At 38.5% G+C, this 20,003-nt stretch overlaps 1 protein-coding gene across 3 annotated transcripts in view; it reads right to left on the bottom strand.

Annotated features, from left to right (window-relative positions):
* Positions 1–14,477, bottom strand: part of CCDC30 (coiled-coil domain containing 30) — a 50,602-nt gene extending 36,125 nt beyond the window's left edge. For all 3 annotated transcript variants that reach the window (XM_087820366.1, XM_087820365.1, XM_087820367.1), the window contains exons 1-6: positions 14,216–14,477; positions 13,429–13,619; positions 10,546–10,699; positions 8,798–8,869; positions 6,790–6,905; positions 5,746–5,844 (exon numbers count right to left, since the gene is read on the bottom strand). In XM_087820366.1, coding sequence (XP_087676492.1) covers positions 5,746–5,844; positions 6,790–6,905; positions 8,798–8,869; positions 10,546–10,699; positions 13,429–13,593 — 606 coding nt within the window. In that variant the 5' untranslated portion in view covers positions 13,594–13,619; positions 14,216–14,477. The remainder of the gene's footprint in view (positions 1–5,745; positions 5,845–6,789; positions 6,906–8,797; positions 8,870–10,545; positions 10,700–13,428; positions 13,620–14,215) is intronic.
* Positions 14,478–20,003: the final 5,526 nt, after the last annotated feature.

The raw sequence follows: 20,003 nt of genomic DNA, 5'->3' as shown, positions 1-20,003 counted from the left end.
TGCGCACTGGGCTGCTTCCACCTTTTAGATCCTGTGACTAAGGCTGCTACGAGCACAGCTGCACAAACATCCCTTTGAGACCCTCCTTTTAACTCTTTTGGGGGTATACCCAGAAGTGGAATTGCTGGATCATATGATAATTCTATAGTATATGCTCCAAAAATTAAGACATTAGGAAGCTGATTCAATGTTAAAAAAAAAAAAAAAAAAAAAAAGATTGATTGATCCTAAGAATAAAGTATTGGCTGAAGTCTGAATATTTATCCTAAAATTCAACTTGATTTACAGCCCACACTATATGGTAACTTATTTTATAATAATAAAAGAAACTCCAATTTCCAAGCCATCTAGTACTGAAAATTAATTTCCTTTGATCTTATTCTCATAAAAGATATGTCACACACTGAACATTTAAATACTTAATAATTCGGTCTCACCTTTGTTTCTAATTCAGAATTCTCTCTTTGTAGCAGGTTATATGCTATTAAAAAATGGTCTTCTGCCCCTGGAAGGCTTTGAATTTCATTATAAAGGTATGTAAGTTCTGATTTTGATTTTTGCAAATCCTGATGAAGAAATGAAGATATTTAGTAGAATAAAATAAGAATTTCCCCATAAAAGGTTTAATATATCTAAAAAGGAATCTTTGAAATGATCCTGACAAATTTCTTGTTTAAATACTATTTCAACCTATCCTCTAGCAGCAGGCTCCTTTCTTGGTTAAAGTAAAGGTTACTTAAATCAGTTAATTAAACTGAGCATTCTTAATTTCTATCATTCGCAGGCTGAAAGCCTGGGTTTGGAGAGTCACTCCTACTTTAAGCAAGGCTTATATAGAGGTAAATTCTTCAGCAATTCCTGGGTTATGGTAGCTGCTTTTAAATGTATCTTTTTTAAAAGTTGCTTTTATAGAATAATGTGCTACGTGTTTTATCTCAAAATTCTGACAACCTTATGAGGTAGGATTATGGAAACTGAGGCTCAGAGAACTTAAGTGGCCTGTCTAAATTCATATAGCCTGGAAGTGGTAAAGCTAAGATTCAAACTCTGTGTTCTTAACTACAAATTATGCTACCTTCCTTAATAATGTATATTCAATGACTTAGTCACCTAAGGTTTCCTCTAATCTTCTGATTTTTTTTTCCATGAGAGAAAATACTTTAGTTAGATGTATATTCTGTTTTTAATTATTATTTTAAATATGTCTTTATCGATTTCAGAGAGAGGAAGGGAGAGGGGGGACAGAAAGATAGAAACATCAATGATGAGAGTCATTGATCGGCTGCCTCCTTCACGCCCCCTGCTGGGGATCGAGCCCACAACCTGGGCACGTGCCATGACTGGGAATTGAACCTCTGTCTTCTGGATCATAGGTCCATGCTCAACCGCTGAGCCATGCTGGCTGGGCTAGATGTAGATTCTTAATAACTTCTACGTTGATGATATGAATATACAGTATTTTGATTGGTGGATGATTGGGGCCTGAGAGTCAGTCTATCGTGCTCTATGAGGGGAATAGGTGATATAAAGTTTACTTCAGGAGAGGAGCAACTTGGTATATTCCCAAAGCCTTGAGATCAGAGAGGGAGAAAATGCTGACAAGGAAGGCATTGGGCAAAAGGAAAGAAGGTAAGGAGTGGCCACCAAAAACCACAGGAAGAGGGCATATGGTATCAATTTCATATCTCATTTCATGGAAAATTCCTATAGGTCAGCAGGATGGGATTTGGGATAATGCATTGGCTTTCACCTACCCCGCAAACTCGTCACCATCCTCTAAATTGATGCTCTAAACTTCCATGAACTCACCTCCGGGTCTCTTCCAAAGATAGGCTGGGTATGTCTCCTGACAGACCTTTCCAAGATGGCAGGACAAGTGGTTAAAAGGACACTATGACCACCATAATAAACACCTGCTTTGTAAAGGGCTGTTCTTGGCTAGTGCTAGAACTCAGCATGAGGAAATAGTCACCTCATTACTACTAATAGAAATAAATATTCTATAGCTATAATTTATTTGAAAATTAAAATAAATGATAACATGAAATACCTAAATTACAAATGTAAAAAGAGGAAAATTACATCCTAAATGACAAAATACCTCACTTTCAACTTCCAAAGCCTTCTGTATGGTATTAAGATCAGATGTCAAATGCTTTCTCCTTTCTCTCTCTGACAACTTACTTTCAAATATTTCAACTTTTTCTTGACTCATTTTCAATATCTGCAAAATGATTTTTTTACATAATTAATCCTATATATAATAATGTTTCCTATAAATTCTGATAATAATAATTTTATGCCTAATTCAATTATAAACTCATCTAGGGGAGACAGAAAGCTGGGAAAACTAGTTCATGGTACCATACCTCCTAAGATACATTTTTCTTCTCTAAGCCCGTTTTCTCAACAATAAGATGGAGCTAATGCTTGTCCTATGTACATCACAGCCATCAGAATAACAGCAGAATGTGGTTTTACCCTTACACCATCTGAGATGCCTCCGTACAAAGTGCAAGAAACATTTCAGCTCAAAAATGAAAACTCCCATTTCCTTTGTTTTCTCAGTATAAGAATGTCATGTATTTTAATGCTATAACTTTAAAAAAAGAACTTTTCAAAAGAATATATATTTGAAATTTATCAAAATTATGGCATACTAAATATAGTTAGGTATTTAGGCAATTTATATACTTCATAAGTCCAGCGACCAAGTTTAAAACAGAAAAACACAAGAAAGGCACAGCAAATAATGTGAGAAATGAGTGATGGGATACAGAGACCTCTGGGCAGCTAAAGGGAGCCTACCTTGCCTGTCAGCCAGCAGGAAACAAAGAGGAAGACTAATGGCCTTGCTAGAGATCAGCCTCATTGGCATGGGGTGGCGCCCAAAGACTCTGGAGAACTGTGTAACAGTTCAGAACTTTCCACTGTCAATGTTCTACTATCTGAAAGGTAGGGATCGTGCGATGCTCTGAACCAAACTGTACCTCCTAGGCACAGTATGACAAGTGTCATCCCCCCATGTGCCTGCACTGTGCTGTTCCCTCTGCAGGCACGGTCAAATGCGATGGCGCATGCAGGCACTGCAGAGAATAAAATGCTACGCGGTCGGTCATCGCCTCCAGGTAGAGATGGTTTATGTGCTCGGTGCTGGGTATGCCATAACCCCCATGGTAGTAATAAATCCCCAATATAAATCCTCTCTATAAATCCTCTGAGTTGGTATGTTGTAGTAAATGAGCTCTAGAGCCAGACAAACCTGGATCAACTCTTATTTTGGTCAAGTTCCCTCAAATATGAAATAGGAATACTCTACTTACCCTAGAGAGGACTGTTACAGAGATTACATGAGATCATGTTTATAAAACACTTAGAACAGATTGTGGCATATGACCAAAATATTGTGGCTATTATTCCTGCCAGGTACCTAACATTTCTTATATTTTAAACATTTTCTCTGAGAACAGGCATACTAGCAGCAGTGAGATGGTCTATTTAATGTTAAATCTGTCTGTATATAGAAATGGGTAAGGAACACAGTCATATCTTGAGGAGCCTGCTTGATTTAAGGGAGTGGCTTTCTTAATTATTTGTCCTTTTTAAGTCACAGGACTTCCCCCTCCCATTTGTTTTCAAAATAACTCTTAGAAGGAAGCTGTCTACAGAGTACCCAGAAGTGGAGGCTTCTCTGGTTCTCATGGAGGTAGAAGACCTAGCGATTTGCATCTGTAAAACAGCAAGGATCCCTGAAAATCAAAGTGGCAAAAAACATGGGTTTTGTAGTCAGTTTAAATTTGAAATCTCGACTTCCACTTTTATGAATTTGCAATTTTGGTTTTCTCATCTATAAAGCAGGGTGAACAATACCTACCTCCCAGAATTTCTGTTAACATTAAGTGAGTTATGTCAAACCCCCAGCAGTAAAGTCACTACAACATTATAGGTATTCAGATATTAGTTTCCATTCATTACTTCCTTTTTGTAGGAAACAGAAAATAAAGTAATGGCCTCATCCTAACTTGATAACATTTGCAAAGACCCTATTTTCAAATTAGGTCACATTCACAGGTACTGGGGGGTTAGGACTTTAACATATTTGGGGGGGGGGACCACAATATAGTTTATAACAGAGAGTAATAAACAGAATATATAAAGAGCTCTTGCAACTCAACAAAGAAAAACCAAACTGCAATAAAAACTGGCAAATGATTTGAAAGACATTTTCCAAAGAAGATACATACATGGTCAATTAACACATAAAAAGATGCTCAATACCATGTCATTCAGGAAACGCAAATCAAAACTACATTGAGATAGTACTTCAGACCCAATAGAATGGCTATAATAAAAAAGACAGGATATATCAAATGCTGGTGAAGATGTGGAGAAACTGGACTCTCACACACGCTGGTAGGAATCCCAATCAAAATTCTAGCAGGCATTTCTATCAAAGCTGACAAGCTGATTCTAAAATGTATATGGAAATGCAAAAGACCTAGAATAGCCAAGACAACTTTGGAAAAGAAAAACAAAGTTGGAGATGTTGTCTTTCTGATTTCAAGACAAAATAAAACGACAGCATAGTATTATTCTAAGAACAAACACATAGATAAATGGAACAGAATAGACTCCAGAAATAGACTTGCATGATATATTTTTAATAAAAGTGCCAAGTAATTCAATTAACAACTAACTGTCTTTTCAATAAATGATTCTGGAATAACCAGATATATATCTGGAAATAAATGAAACTCAACCCTTATCTCAAACCATATATAAGAATTATGATTTGATGGACCATAAACCTAAATGCAGAAGCTAAAACTATAAAACCTTTAGAAGACAGGAAAAATACGTTGTGCCCTGCTGCAGACAAAGATTTCTTAGATAGGCTTTTTGAGTCCTATCATAAAATTATTTTTAAAAAAACATCGATGAATCGGTCTCCATCAAATTTTCAAAACAACTACTCTTCATAAAACACTGTTAAGAAAATGAAAAGACAAGTCATAGACTAAGAGAAAATATTAAATATATGAAATACATATATCTAATGAAGGACTGGTATCCAAAATATATAAAGAATTCCTATAACTTAATATAAAGAATACATACAACTCAATTAAAAATGAGCAAAACAGCCCAGCCAGAGTGGCTGAGCTGGCTGAGCATCGTCCCGTGCACTGAAGGTTGATGGTTCAGTTCCTGGTCAGGGCGCATACAGTCGGGGAGCACGCGGGAGGAAACCAATCAATGTTTCTCTCTCTCTCTCCCCCTCCCTCTTCCTCTCTCCAAACATGTCCTCAGGTGAGAATTAAAAAAAAAAAGAGCAAAACATTTGAACAGATGCCTCACAAATGAATGTACGCAAATGGCCAAATAGGCACACTGAAACATACTGTCATTAGACACTCTCAAAAGTCAAACTAAAAGAACGAGATACCACGACACATCTGCTAGAATTTAACAGACTGACAACAGCAATTTTGGTGGAGTTAAGGAGCAACTAATTCCATACCATTGTTGGTGGCAATGTAAAACAGTACAACTAATTTGAAAACCAGTCTGGCAATTTCTTATAAAATGCAACACATACTTCCTAAACTCCAACTGGTTGAGCAACAGAAAAAGACAAGCAATAAGGAGAGCAGCAAATGATCAGCACCAATTACTCTGGTGTACTCTGTAAAAATGTGACTCCTTTAAAAATGAGAAATCAGAAAGAAGAGAGCTTTAACATACCTGTACTTTCTGTTCGGCACCCACAGTTGTCCCAGGGGAGTGGCTTCCAAGTTGCTTATTCTCTTGAGATTCACGAATCTCTCCTTTAAGCTTTTCAACCTTAAACACAAAAGTATCTTAAATATGAAAGTTGGAAGGGTGGGGGAGTTGCTTTGTTTTTAAAATATACAAGTAACACATGAATACATTTTTCATGTAAAAAATTCAAGCCCATAGGTATACAGAGTAGAAAGTAATATTTCCCTTCACATAACCTTACCCCAATAACCCCTTTCCCCTCTCCAGAAGTAGCACTGTTTACAATATGCCCTTCCTGAAGTTTGTCCCCCACTATATATGTACACATATACATCAAACAAATGAATATACATCAGTATTAGATATATAAATTTACAAAGACAACTTGAACAGTCTTTATTCGTTCTTTGTTATGATTACAGTTTAATTTACGATAAAATATACATACCACAAGATGTACTGTGTTAACCATTTTTAAGTGCACAGTTTAGTAGCATTAAGCACATTCACATTATTGTACAACCATTATTGCCACTGATCTCCAGACACTAGAGATATGCTTATGAAATGAATATAAGCTAAAATTGAAGGGATATGTAAAATATCCAGAACTTGCAAGTACATATTAAAAATCAATGAACTGCTAAGGTGAAATGGTTCAAAAATGTAACACAACTAAGGGTGTAGTAGTAATAATCTCAAACATATCCAGTATAGTAGATACTATTTGGTAAACGTGTTAAGTATAAACTATTATCTAAATCCCTATTAAAAAGAAGAAATCCTAAATTGACACAACGACAATAAGATTACTGTTTAGCATAGGTAGTTAAGATGTATAAAATACAAACACTGGTAGACTGCATCCAAGACAAAGTAAAGTACGGCTTGTTCCTGGGAAGCTAGAGCCACCAGTATCAGTCCGCAAGAATGATCAATAGGTGATGTGTATCTATGTTGCTCTACTGCTGATTGTCATTCTATACACATTTAAATAAATTCTAAGAACTAAATTAAACAACTTACCACTTCTCCAAGCACTTTTTTTTCCGAGTCAAGTGATCGAACCCGAGTTCTTAAAGCCAGAATTTCCTCATTCAGTCTCTGATTGTGTTCCTTTGCTTTCTTTAGGTCAACTGAATCTGAAACAGAGAGAAGAGGGCACTCCGCTCAACTGGCGCATAGTTTTAATTTGGGGGCATTAACTCTAAAAACTGAGGAAGTGCTATTTCCTGACTTTTTTTGTTTTTTGCATTCATAGTTGCTTCTTCCTGACCTTCTTGTCATGTCTCTGCATAAGTGATTCTCTGCACAAGAGAGCTGCTAGACAGATTCTAACGTCCAGCTCTAGAATATTCAACCAACCTAATGAAGCAGAAAAGAATTTTTTTTTATCTCTCACACCAAGACTAATAAATTGGACTTCTGAATGTAGGGTTTCCAGCAATAGAGGTTTTTCTAGGATGTGGAATTTTAAAACAGTCGAGCCTACCTTCTAAAAGTTAAATGACAGAAAATGATCTTCCTGGCTTCCCTGTAGTCCTTGTGGTCCTGTCTCTCTTACACACCTCACATACTCCTAGATACTTCTCTTCTACTCATTAGCAGCAAGTGCCCTGTGGGTGACTGAAGTAGCGAGCTAGGAACAGTGAATGGGCAGATTTTCCATGTTAAAGCAAGTTAATTCATCAAGGCCATTGTTCTGCATGTAGCAGCAGTGCCATTAAAGTGGTAGTCCACTCTCAGCTTAGCACCTCACGTTAAGACTTACTCTTTCTAGCACTCAGCAAAGTTTCAGTAATAATAACTTGCTGCCCGGAACTTTCCTGAATTTGTAGTTGTTTCTTTTCAGCCATTTTTCACTTCTGTTTCTCTTATTTTTATTTTGCTGCTTTAAAGTCTTTGTTTTCCTTCTTCATTGCCTGTTTTGTACTTAACTTGTATTAATTTTTCCTTTCTTCATTTTTTCTCCCTTGCTACACTTTTTTCCTCCTTAGTATGTAAATTTTTTAAATTTGAAAAATGCTGAAAACATACCAAAAAACAAAAAATGATTCACAATCCATATATATATATATATATATATATAATATATATATTTACAATTCATATATATATATATATAGAGAGAGAGAGAGAGAGAGCATGCAAAAACAAGATTTGTTCTACCTTTGGCCTATGCAATTTTTTGTTGTTGTTATTAATCCTCACTCAAGGATATTTTTCCATTGATTTTTAAAGAGAGAGGGAGGGAGGTAGGGAGGGGGGGAGAAAAACATCAATGTGAGAGGAACACATGGATTGGTTGCCTCCTGCAAGTGCTCCGGGCCAGGAGCGAACCTGCAGTCCAGGTACAGGAATGCCCGTGACCAGGAATCCAACACTCAACCCTTTGGTGCACTGGCCAATGCTCTATCCACTGAGCCACACTAGCCAGGGCCCAGTAAACATATTTTAAATTATTTTTCTAGTTGCTACCATTACAACACTCAAATTTTATTATATTATTTATAACTGGTCGCATTTTTACATAGTCAAGCTAGGGTCAGGTTAACTAACTCACCACTGATGTCAAGTCTGTTGGTTCCCAGTGAACAAGTATGTGTGAGGTGCTGTTAAATGCATTAGAAGGTGTCTTGATGTCAGTTGTCCCAATAAAACATGTATTATTTGTGTTTGCCACAGGTTTTGGAATCAGGATATATCTGGGTTCAAATACCAGCTGTAATACTTAATGTAGCTATTGGCTAATTCACTTAACCTCACCATGACTCAGTTTCTTTATCTATGAAATTGGAATATTAATACTCACTACTTGGAACTGTTGCGACAATTAGAGATAATGCTTGTAAAGTGCCTGGTAGAGTGCCTGCTACTTATAAGCAACGAGTAGTAATAACAGTAATAGAAATAGTAATAATAGCAGTAGTAATGCTATTATTATTATAATTATTAAATAATATTATTTTAAAACATTAATGTTATATTATTGTTTAATGTATTATTAAATATTATATCTGCTAAAATGACTCACCATTTTCTTTCAGCTTTGTCAAGTTTTCTTTCAGTTCCTCAATTTCTAGTTGAACCTTCTCAAGTGCAGAATCTAAAAAAGAAAAAAACAAAAACAAAATACTGGGTGGGGCAAAAGTAGGTTCATAGTTTTTTGTATGGAAAATAATACGATATTCACTGTTTAAAATGCATTCTTAACAAAATCTCAAGCCTCTTGGTATATATATATTTTTAACATATCTTTACTGACTTCAGAGGGAGGAAAGGAGGGGGAGAGAGGGAGATAGAAACATCAATGATGAGAGTCATTGATCGGCTGCCGTGCCCCGACTGGGAATCGAACCCCAGTCGCCTGGATCCTAGGTCGATGCTCAACCGCTGAGCCACGCCCGGCTGGGCGATATTTTTTGTTTTTAATCCCACACTCAATTTGGCAGAATCATTATTATTTTATATATATAACATTCTTTAGATGTGATCTTAAGGTAACCTATATATAGCATTTGAAAATAATCAGTCTAATTTCTTTAATCATTTCAAATTATAAATATAGAAAGGAGACAAAAATTTTTAAACTTTATACCAAGACAAATTATAGATAAATCAAAGATTAAAATAGAAACAACAAAACCATAAAAGCACTAAAAAAAATCCACCCAGGGCAAACATTTTCAATAATGTTATAGTGATGTAGAAAAGGCTTTACATAGGAAAACCCAGAAGCCATAAAAAATAACTGTTAAACCTGACTTGATAAATATTAGCATTTCTATATGGCAAAAAAACCCCAACGTCACATTTATAACCAACAAAAGGCTGATGTCCAGAACATATAAAGAGCTCCTATAAATTAATAAAACATAAACATACAATCCAATAGAAAAATATGCATGAGACTTGAGCAGGAACTTCACAAAATAGTATCTCCAGATGAGTATCAACAAACATATTTTTCAACTTCATTAGCAGGGAAATGCAAATAAAAGCCACAATTAAATACCACTATACACGTACCAGAAAAAGTAGTTAATAAGACTGACAATACCAAGGACTGACATGAAATGTGGAACTAAAATCTGATATATAACTGAGGAGAGCTCAAATTAAAACAACTATTTGGAAGACAGTGTAGGTGTAATCTGCCAAAGCAGAACATACTTATAACCTGTTGATCCAATAATTCTCCTCTTAGGTATATCACAGTTAGAAATGTGTCGACAATACAAGAATATCCAGAGTAGCACTATTCAGAATGGACCACAACTGGAGACAACATAAATGTCCAACAGTATAAAGGATCAGTCAAATAAATTACAGTATGTTTTTCAATAGAATATTCTACAAAGAGCAAAAGTGAACGAATTGCTGCTACAGGTAACAATATGAATGAATCTCACAAACATAAGATTGAACTAGACACAACCGGAGAATGTGTGGTGCCTGTAGTCAAAACTCAGAAATAGTGTTGCAAGTCAAGACAGCGGGTACCCTGGAGAGGAGAGAGGGTGCACACACAGGGCGAAGGAACAAAATGGGCCTCTGGGGTGCTGGGGATCTCTTGGGTGGTGTACACTTAAGAGTTGTGCACTTCGTGGTAGGTATGTTGTACTTTAATAAAAATTTCTGGACATTGAAGAAAATGAGGCTGTTGACCAGATGTTTATGTGTTTATCTGGAAAGATTCTGTTCTCAAGGCACCCATGTTCCACTCGAGCAGAGTTCGTTACTCTGAAGCATGGCCAGAAATGTTCAGTAAGCACAGCTTACCCAGTTTACTCTGTTCCTTCTCATTCCCTTGCAGCTCGTCGGTGAGCCTGCGGATCTCTTCATGGGCCGTCCTGAACCTCTCTGCTATTTGTTCCACACCTCTCTCCATGCAGCTTGGTGATGTTTTATCTTTTTCTATGTCTTCATTATGGGACTGAAATGGAAGTATTGTTAGTAATAAAAAAAAAAAGTAAATGCACTCTTATGACATTGCACTATTTCTACTATAAGTGTTTAAAAGCCAATAAAGAAAAGTAGCAAACAGAATATTTCATTTATGTGCATCTTTTTATTTGTTTGAACCATATAAAATTGGCAATATTTGATTATTTTTTACCTATAAACATGCAATTTCATATGGTTCAATCTAACATATCTAAAAGACTTTGGTTATATGATTATTTTAAAAATAGAAATTTAGCCCTGGCCACGTGGCTCAGTTGGTTGAAGCACCGTCCCATACACCAAAAGGTTGTGGGTTCGATTCCCTGGTCAGGGCACATACCCAGGTTTTGGGTTGGATCCCTGGTCAAGGCACGTATGCGAGGCAACAGATCCATGTTTCTCTCTCACACTGATGTTTCTCTGTCTCTCCCCCCTTTCCCCTCTCTCTCAAATCAATGAAAACATGTCCTTGGGTGAAGATTAACACACACATACACAAAACAGAAATTTAATCATTAAAATGAGTATCATCGGGCAAGAAAGAAACTATTCTTCTCATTTATATGGAACATTAAATACAGTTTGTAAAACGTTTTCACATGAAGTATTTCATTTAATTTCAAGGTATGAACATGCTGAACAAGGCTCACAACAGGTTTAGAGCTCTTTTTCTGCAATTATTTTCAAAGCATCACAAAAGCTAAGGGAGAAATTCAATCTCAATTATATTTCTCTTTTAATCCCCAAAATATGTATTAATTTTATATAATCATTATATGAAGTTTTCTAAAAGATAAGAAAACAAGCAAGTTACCACCCATATAACAAAACTTTTAGCATATTTCTATATTTCATTGCAGTGTTTTTTCCTTCACAACCACTTTTTACATAGTCATAACCACCACCTACGTACAAGTTTCTGTCTGCCTTTTTCGTTTAACATTATGAGAAACATTTTCTGGAAGGATACATAAAAAATTGTTGGCAGCGGTAGTGTTAAGAGTGTGGAACTGAGGATTTGGGGTGAGAAGATATTTCATTTTCCATTCAGTTTCATCCTGCTTGAATCTTTCTTACTGTGTGCTTGGATTAAGTCAGAAAACCGACAAATTAAAAACAAATGTTAAGTAAAATACAACTAGTATGCAGACCAGGCCTTGCAATATTCTTTGGGCTTCCAAGTCATCATCGGTGGCCCCATTTTGGCTTGAATGACTCACCTACTTTATGCACAGGTTAATTCAACATTAGCCTATGCAAAATATAACCAGGGAGGCAATGAAATTTTTACAAGTTACATTTCATAATGACACTTTACAATAACAAAAACCTTTGAAGTATTTGTTTTAATTCTTTCTGTCCATTTGTGGGAAAATTATGACCTAACAGTGACAGGGTAGATAGCCTCAGAGTCATCCAAGAGTTCACCCCCACCATGTCCAATTTATTTTATAGATTCCATCTCCTTAATTCATCTTTCCTTCTCTATTTACATTCAGCCTTGGTTTTGGTTCTCATTCTTTTTCTTTTTAAAAAAAATATATCTTTATTGATTTCAGAGAGAGGAGGGGGGGAAAGAGAGAGACGGAAACATCAATGATGAGACAGTCATTGGTCGGCTGCCTCCCGCACGCCCCGACTGGGGATCGAGCCCGCAACCCGGGCATGTACCCTGACTGACCGGGAATCGAACTGAGATCTCCTGGGTCCTAGGTCGATGCTCAGCCACTGAGCCATGTCCGGCTGGGCTTGGTTTTCATTCTTTAATTAATTATTATATAACTCCCCCTGAAATCCCCGCTTCCAATCTGGCCCCTATCCAATCCATCCCGCCACTGTGGCCAGAGTGATTTTTCTAAAATGCAAATCGGATCATGTTACTCACCTATTAAAATCACTTAGTGACTCTTCAGACCTTCTGTGACAAGTCAATCATTCATACATTCAAAATATTTTTATTCCTCTAGTATGGTCCAGGACCATGGCTGGGTGCTGAGTCCAAACTCTTTAGCTTAGCACATGAGTCTCACATGATATAGTTCCTGAAATATCTCCAGCCACTTTTCTCAGCACTCGCTCACATGAACCAGTGTCAATTATACACTGTTTCTTTGGCCAGAAATGCCTTTCCCTTCTTCCCGATCTGAATAACACCTATTCAGCTTTCAAAATACTACTCAACATCACCTCCTTTGGAGGTCTTTTCTACCCATCTCCCTAGCTCAGCCCCTCTCCTGAGTTCTCCTAGCTTTCTGTGCCTTCTTTTCTCATAGAACTTTCCACACTGAACTATAATGACTGGTTTATTCCTTCCCCTCATTAGCTTGTAAGTTCCTTGCAGTCCAGATCATGTCTAATTTGACTTTGTTTCTATATCCACTAGCACAAAGCAGGAACATGGTAAGTCCTCAATAAATAATAACAACAATGCTAATTAATGTGAGGTACTATTCTAGAGCTTTATATATATTATTTCATTTTCATGACCATGTTGTAGAGCATCCCAGGTTGATCCCAGGTTTTATAGATGAGAAAACCAACGCTCACAAAAGTTAACTTCTTCAAGGACTAAAGAAGCCCACCCAAACCCAAAGTCTGTACTCTTAAGTACTGTTAAAATTGGCTTCCTGATATTTTAATGAACGAATGATTAAATGAACAAATGCAATTTTAAAACTTACTGCCCCTTATTCAGTTATCTAGTTAATTTTGGAATACCTGGGCAAATTCTTCCTGCAGGTTATTGCTCATACATCTTTGTGACTCTGCCTTTGAATCCCCAAGTTCCAGTTTACTCAGGAGTTTACTTCTGTCCACCAGTAAGTATGCAATCTGTTCACTGGGGCTGCTCAGAGCTATTTCAGAACCTTCTTGGTACAACATTCCTTCAGCCTCCTTTATTTGCACTTCTGTTAGGAAGAAATAACAGAAACAAACTTAAAAGAAATTCAGGTAAATAACTACTCTATAAGATATTGAGTTCTTAATTAGATAACAACACATTCCCTTCATGCTATTGTGCTTTCTGACTTCTTCCACTCCTCAAATCGCTGCATTTTGACTTCTGTTCTTACCACTGTACTCAAACCCGGTCAACAATAACCCTCAAAATGCCAGATCCAACTGGACATGTTTCTGTTCTTTTTATATATGAACTCTCAACAGTACCTGTTCACTCCTTTCTTGAAAGTGATTCCTTTCCCTGTTCTGTGATATCGCTTTCTCCTATTTTTACTCTTACCTCTCCGGCCTTTCCTTCTCTCTGTTCTTCTTGGGCCCCTCTTCTCCCATAGACCCTTCAAATGCCACCATTTCTAAGAACCCTGCCTTTGGCTCTCTGATCTTCTCACTATCATGGTGATGAAAGGTCTGGGCATGAGAGTCTCACATATCTTGGGTCAAATCCTGGCTCCACCACTTTCTAGCTGTGTGACTTATACAAGTAATCTAACTTCTTCAAATTTTGATTTCCCTAAAATAAAATGGATATAATAGTAATACCTACATCATAGTATCGTTAGGAGGATTAAATAATAATCCATCTCTGCTGAGCTCCAGGTCTATCTAGAAAAAGTGGCAAGAAACAGAAACACACTGAAGTTAGAACAAATACAAGTGCGTGTGGCAGAGACTGCCAGCTGTCCTTCAAAATTTATTCATCCCCTTTTCCACGGAAATAAGACATTTGATTTTTTGTCTAATCACACAGCTGCCTGCCTTACTGTTAGATACAGCCTAGTAACTAAGTTCTGACCAATAAGATGCAGGTGGAGTTGTGTGACACCTCCAGGAAGTGTCCTTACAGGAACAGGATGCCCCTTCTCACTCCTTCCTTCTTTCCACCGGCCGGAATGCACACAGGACAGCTGAAGCTTGAGCACCCATCCTGGACACCGGGAGGGGAAGCCACATGCCCTGGATGATATACTATCATGAGAGAAGAAATCTGAGTCTCTAACTATTCCAAGATGCTGCCCTATCAGGACTGCTTTCTTCTTGATTTTATGCGCGAGAAATACATTTCTACCTTTTTAAAGTCATTATTCTTTTGAGCTTTCTGCCCTTCACAGCAACCGATCCCAAGTGCAAAAAGAGTAAGATACAAGGGCTCATGCTGAAAACCAGACATGGCTACAGTGGAACTGCATATGGAACGGGATGGCCATTGCTAGTCTATCCTGACCGATGAGGTCCTTCATCTCTGGGTCTCTCCGAATATCAGCCCTCATTAAACTGCTTCTCTACGTGGCTGGACTTCTTCTGCTTGCTCAGCAGCAGCAGTGAAAACAGCCTTTCAGATCCTAAATCTATGTGACCTTTCAGATTAAGTCATTTCCATTATTTTTCCCTTAGTTCAAAGTTATGGAAAAGATGCAATTATTCGTTGCTCACCCAGTGAATTGTGCTGCCTCTCTGAAGTTAGTTGTATAATCCCCAATCAGTCAGTTGTGGCTGGAATGAGTTGGAAGCAGTGGTACAGATATGGCCACCAAAGCAAGGATTCGTGGAGAGGTACAAGTTCCACTAAGAGGCTATAGGCTAGGAAAGTGATGTAAAATGAGTCAACTATTTAAGACCAATGCATATCCATTGTCTAGTGAGCAGCTCAGTTTGAACATTCCACCCTTCTTTCTCTTACATCTGTTCCTCTTTTGTTTTCCAGTTAATAAAATCACCATTAATATAGTTTCCCAAGCCAGAAACCTGGGAGTCATCCTTGGTCCCTCCTTACTTATATCACTCTCTTGTTCAACCAGTCCCTGACTGTAGATTCTACCTTTAAAAAAAAATCATTTTCTAATCCATCCTCTCTGTGTCTATGGTTGCTGTCTTAATTTAGGCTCTTCTCGCTATTTGCCCAGTTTAGTGTAATAGCATCCTTAACTGATTGCCCTGCTGCCAGGCTGGCTCCCATCCAATCTGTACCCCACAGAGCTCTCAGACTGATCTTTCTGAATGCAAATCACTTGCTGCTTAACACCCCCATCGCTTTCCCGAAGAGTTCAAGCCCCTTAGCTTGGCGCCAGAGATTCTTCACAACCTGGCTCCTGCCTGTCTCTCCGGTCTTACCTTCTGCCAGGCCTTGACATTAGCTCTTCATGCAGTATACTTATTGATTCCCATCATGCTAGTTATACTTCCATCACTCAGTATTTATGTCCCTCTGCCTGTCCTGCTATGACATCTGAGAGCTAACGTTTTTTCCCCCAGTGGATTTATTGAGACCCAATGATTGAGCAAACTGAAAATTCTAAAAAATCAGATCTTGAGGTAATACAAATCCAGTCTTTGAATTATAAATGCTCTGATATTTAAACTGTGCCTAAAACTACCCACATAATAAAGTATGCAAACATACTATTCTCTGCAAGTAGATACCGAATAAATGCTCATTAAGTATCTTAAAAGTCCATTCTTTTGAAAGAAGCACATCCCATAGTGTTTTGGGGCCTTCAAAAGCTTCTAGATGTAAAGAATGAAGTGGTAAAGCTGCCAAAGCAAACTGTGACAGAGACAAAGAATTTTAAGTGAGAAGAGGGCAAGGAGAATGGGTGAAGAGTTATTTCTACTCGTTCTTATTTCTCCTACAGCAGGTGCCCTCCAGGGGCCAGGACCATGCCTTATGCTACAGTGCACCTCCTGGCTTTGAGCAAAGGATGAACTTTGGATCCCATGGGCTTTGAGTGACACTAGAGAACAAAGTAAATAGCATGGCCACAAGAACTGAAATATCCAGTCAGGTTATTCACCCGAACCCTTCTTTCTTTTACACAAACATAATTTAAAACTTACAGACATCTTAAATACTATATATAATACAGTTTCTTCCTTTTCAGTTCTCAAATGAGAAAAACAATTTTTTAAAGTTAAAAACAATGTATCAATGTTTAATGCTCAAAATATAAAATTAAGTGATAAAGGCAAAATGTACATTATAACTATGTAAAAATGTACACATGTGAGCAAGGGCTGACATAACAAATGAACTGTTGACATATTAGGACAAGGTTTCTCAACCTTGGCACTACTCACATTTTGGGCTGGCTAATTCTTTGTTGTGGGGGGATCTTCTGTACATAGCAGGATGTATAGCAACATCCCTGTCCTCTACCAACTATATGCCAGTTGGTAGCATATCCCCAGTTGTGACAACTAAAAATATCTCTATACGTTGCCAGTGTCTCCTGGGAGGCAAAGGTGACCCCCAGGCTTGGAACTACTGTGCTAGGGTGAGAGAAAAAAAAATTTTTAATTATGTTAACATGGCCATAATGATGTTTGTTCAGTATATACATATTGGGAGGGGAAAGCTCCCTACAATATAGTATCTAACAGCCCCTTTTTTCAAGAGTTAGAATTTAGCCCGACCGAGGGTGGCTCAGCGGTTGAGTGTCAACCTAGGATCCAGGAGATCGGGGTTCGATTCCCGGTCAGGGCACATGCCCGGGTTGTGGGCTTGATCAATGACTCTCTCATCATTGATGTTTCTATCTCTCTCTCCCTCTCCTTTCCTCTCTCTGAAATCAATAAAGATATATTTTTTTTAATTAAAAAAAAAAGTTCGAATTTATTCAGTTCCCATTTAATGCAAAAAAACTGAAAAAGCTGCAGAACTTGTTTTTCTTTTCCAATCTATTATAGAAAAAAAAACCCTGAATTTCTCAGTATTTAGAAACCTGACCTGGCAGCAAGCACGAGATATCACAAGTAACTGATGTAACTGGCCTCAGAAATAAAAATATCCAAACAATTCTAGCCCCAAAATACCTATTAAAAATGTACACTTTAGCCCAGCCAGGCATGGCTCAGCAGTTGAGCATCAACCTAGGATCCAGGAGATTGTGGTTTGATTACTGGTCAGGGCACATGCCTGGGTTGTGGGCTCGATCCCCAGTCAGGGGCGTGCAGCCGATCAATGACAACTCTCTCATCGTTGATGTTTCTCTCTCTCTCTCTCCCTCTCCATTTCCCTTCCTCTCTCTGAAATCAATAAAGACATATTTTAAAAAAATTTTGTACACTTTATATATCTTCAAAATAGGTTTACATTTTAACCTGAATACCGAAGAAATAGTAAGGCTTGACAAGGAACACATTAAGACAAATAAAGTTTTCCAAGATAAAATACAGTTGCATTGGATATAAATGAATCCTATTTTATTCTTAAGGTCCTCTGTTCCAGAGGGTTATTAAGTCTGTCCCCTTGCCAAAAATATTTATTTTCAATTACCCCTCCTCATTGTTTTTGTTTCTTGGCTCACATCACAAAGAATGTTTTCTGATCAAGAAACTGACATGAAGAGGAGGCACAAGAATTGTTTCAAGCATTTTCTTTCCAAAAATTCTGTCCTATCAAGGTGTTGGGTTCATATGGGCTGAAAGTTGGAATCTTGTTACATGATCATTCTGAATGATCTTCTCACATGCATGAATACATCACTGAAATGTATCCCTAACGAAGCATTCATGTAAGCAAGGAACAATCTTTCTCTATATAAGCCTGAGATGAGCCCAAAACTGCATTTTTATTCCCCTCCCCCTCCATTTTCAAAACACACTAGGCTTGTAGCAATTTACTGTTTGTATCTACCAATGAGCACTTCTAGTTTAATTTACCCAAGACCGAAAGCTTGCTAGAGTGTAGAGAAACAGAGAAAATCTTCCGAATGATTCCAGGGCTGGAAAATGTTAAACACTTAGCTACCCAAAACATTGTAGCAGAAAAACAGGATGGGGTCTGTAGACGACAGCGGTGGTGGAGACAAACGGACATTGAGTAAGGGGCAGCGTGGACAAAAGGGTGAAAATGGCCGTGGAAGAAGCAGGATGAGAAACTGGCACTTAGGGTGATGAGAGAAGTGGATGAGGTGGTAGCTTGAAAGGCAGAAGGTTAACCGAATTGAAGACGTCTCATGTTGAGGCTACAAAAGGCCGCCAGAGCTTCAACGGGAATTAAGGTTCTGCGTGAACACAGGGCAACAAAGCAGAAAACGGCAGTTCTTTGTTCACAGCACTGGGAAGCCGTGGCTCGGTGGACTTTGCTAATAAATGGCCGAGAGCTTCAGAGTCTTCGCCTGAAAAGTGAGAAAAGGAACGCCTACCTCGCTGGGAGTGTTCTAAGCCCTCTCTAAATAAGCGAGGCCGCCTAATTCTCAATGCCTGCGGCTTCTGGGTCCCAGGACCCGGCCAATCCTTACGGCTATCACTCCGGCCAGTGGCTAGAAAGGCCGCGCCAGGGGGGAGGCTCTCCTCCTGGAGTTTCGGGCCATCCTGGGGAGAGAAGCGGGAAAGACCTGCAGTGGCGAAAAGGAGCGGAGAATAGGTGCTTTCCTCCTCGGGGCAGCGTCGGGAACCTCGGAAAGCAGGCCGGGAGCAGTCTTTTGGAGAGTGCGGTAAGGGTCCGGGGCCGCTAAGGTCCGCCGCTTCGCGGCGAGCTGCAGGTGCCGACAGAGTCCCGGGCGTCATAGCAACCGCGCCAGCCGCAGAGACGCCGAGGCGTTCTTCCGGGGGGAACTACAGAAACGACGCGCCCCATTGGCTCAGGGGCTGCTCTTCCTGCGGAGCCCGGCGTTATGGTGCACACCATTGGCCTTTGGGCCGCGGGGCGGGACTTTTCTGGCAGGAACGAAGGTACGGCTCATTCCTTTGGCTTCGTAGTAACTATGGTAACATCAAGGCGTGAGATTGCAGCTGAAGAGGATACTTTTTGTCACGGGGCATTTATAGTTCTCAAATAGTTTCTCGTCAGGCCTTATGTAGAGCCCCAGCATAATTATCTTGGATTTATTTTTCTAGAAGTAACTTCATTCTTAAAACGGAGAGGGTACTAGGTCAGGAGTTACGAATTTTAGGCCAAGATCTGTAACTAATTACCTGGGGCACCTAAAACAAATCACATTTTGGACCCGACTTATTTTTGTAAAAATGAACTGGAAAAAAGTTCCAAGCACTGAAATTCGGTTCAGGTGACCCATTTCTCCACCTATATAATGCAAAATAAAAATTTCTAAATGACACAAAATTTAACATAAGCTGTTTATGTCCTCTTCATTTAAGTTTTCATTGCAAGTTCTAGTTCATCAAAGCTCATGTTTAGTGGACGCTTGCTTTTCTGATATCCCAAACGCATACCTACATTTCTTAGTCTTATTCTAGTTTCACATAGGATCCTTTCCGAAGCTCTGCCAGTTCTACATGCATTATCAGGACGGATTTTACCCCTTAGTTTCTAGAACTGCTTCAACCTCTACCTCTGGCACCAGAGCCCTTGCAAAGTTTTTCTCTCTCACCTA

The sequence above is a fragment of the Miniopterus natalensis genome, chromosome 9 (assembly GCF_054644295.1).
Source record: "Miniopterus natalensis isolate mMinNat1 chromosome 9, mMinNat1.hap1, whole genome shotgun sequence".
Classification (NCBI taxonomy): domain Eukaryota; kingdom Metazoa; phylum Chordata; class Mammalia; order Chiroptera; family Miniopteridae; genus Miniopterus; species Miniopterus natalensis.
The sequence above is the reverse complement of the archived record's forward strand: the minus strand, read 5'-3'. Positions and strand labels throughout refer to the sequence as shown.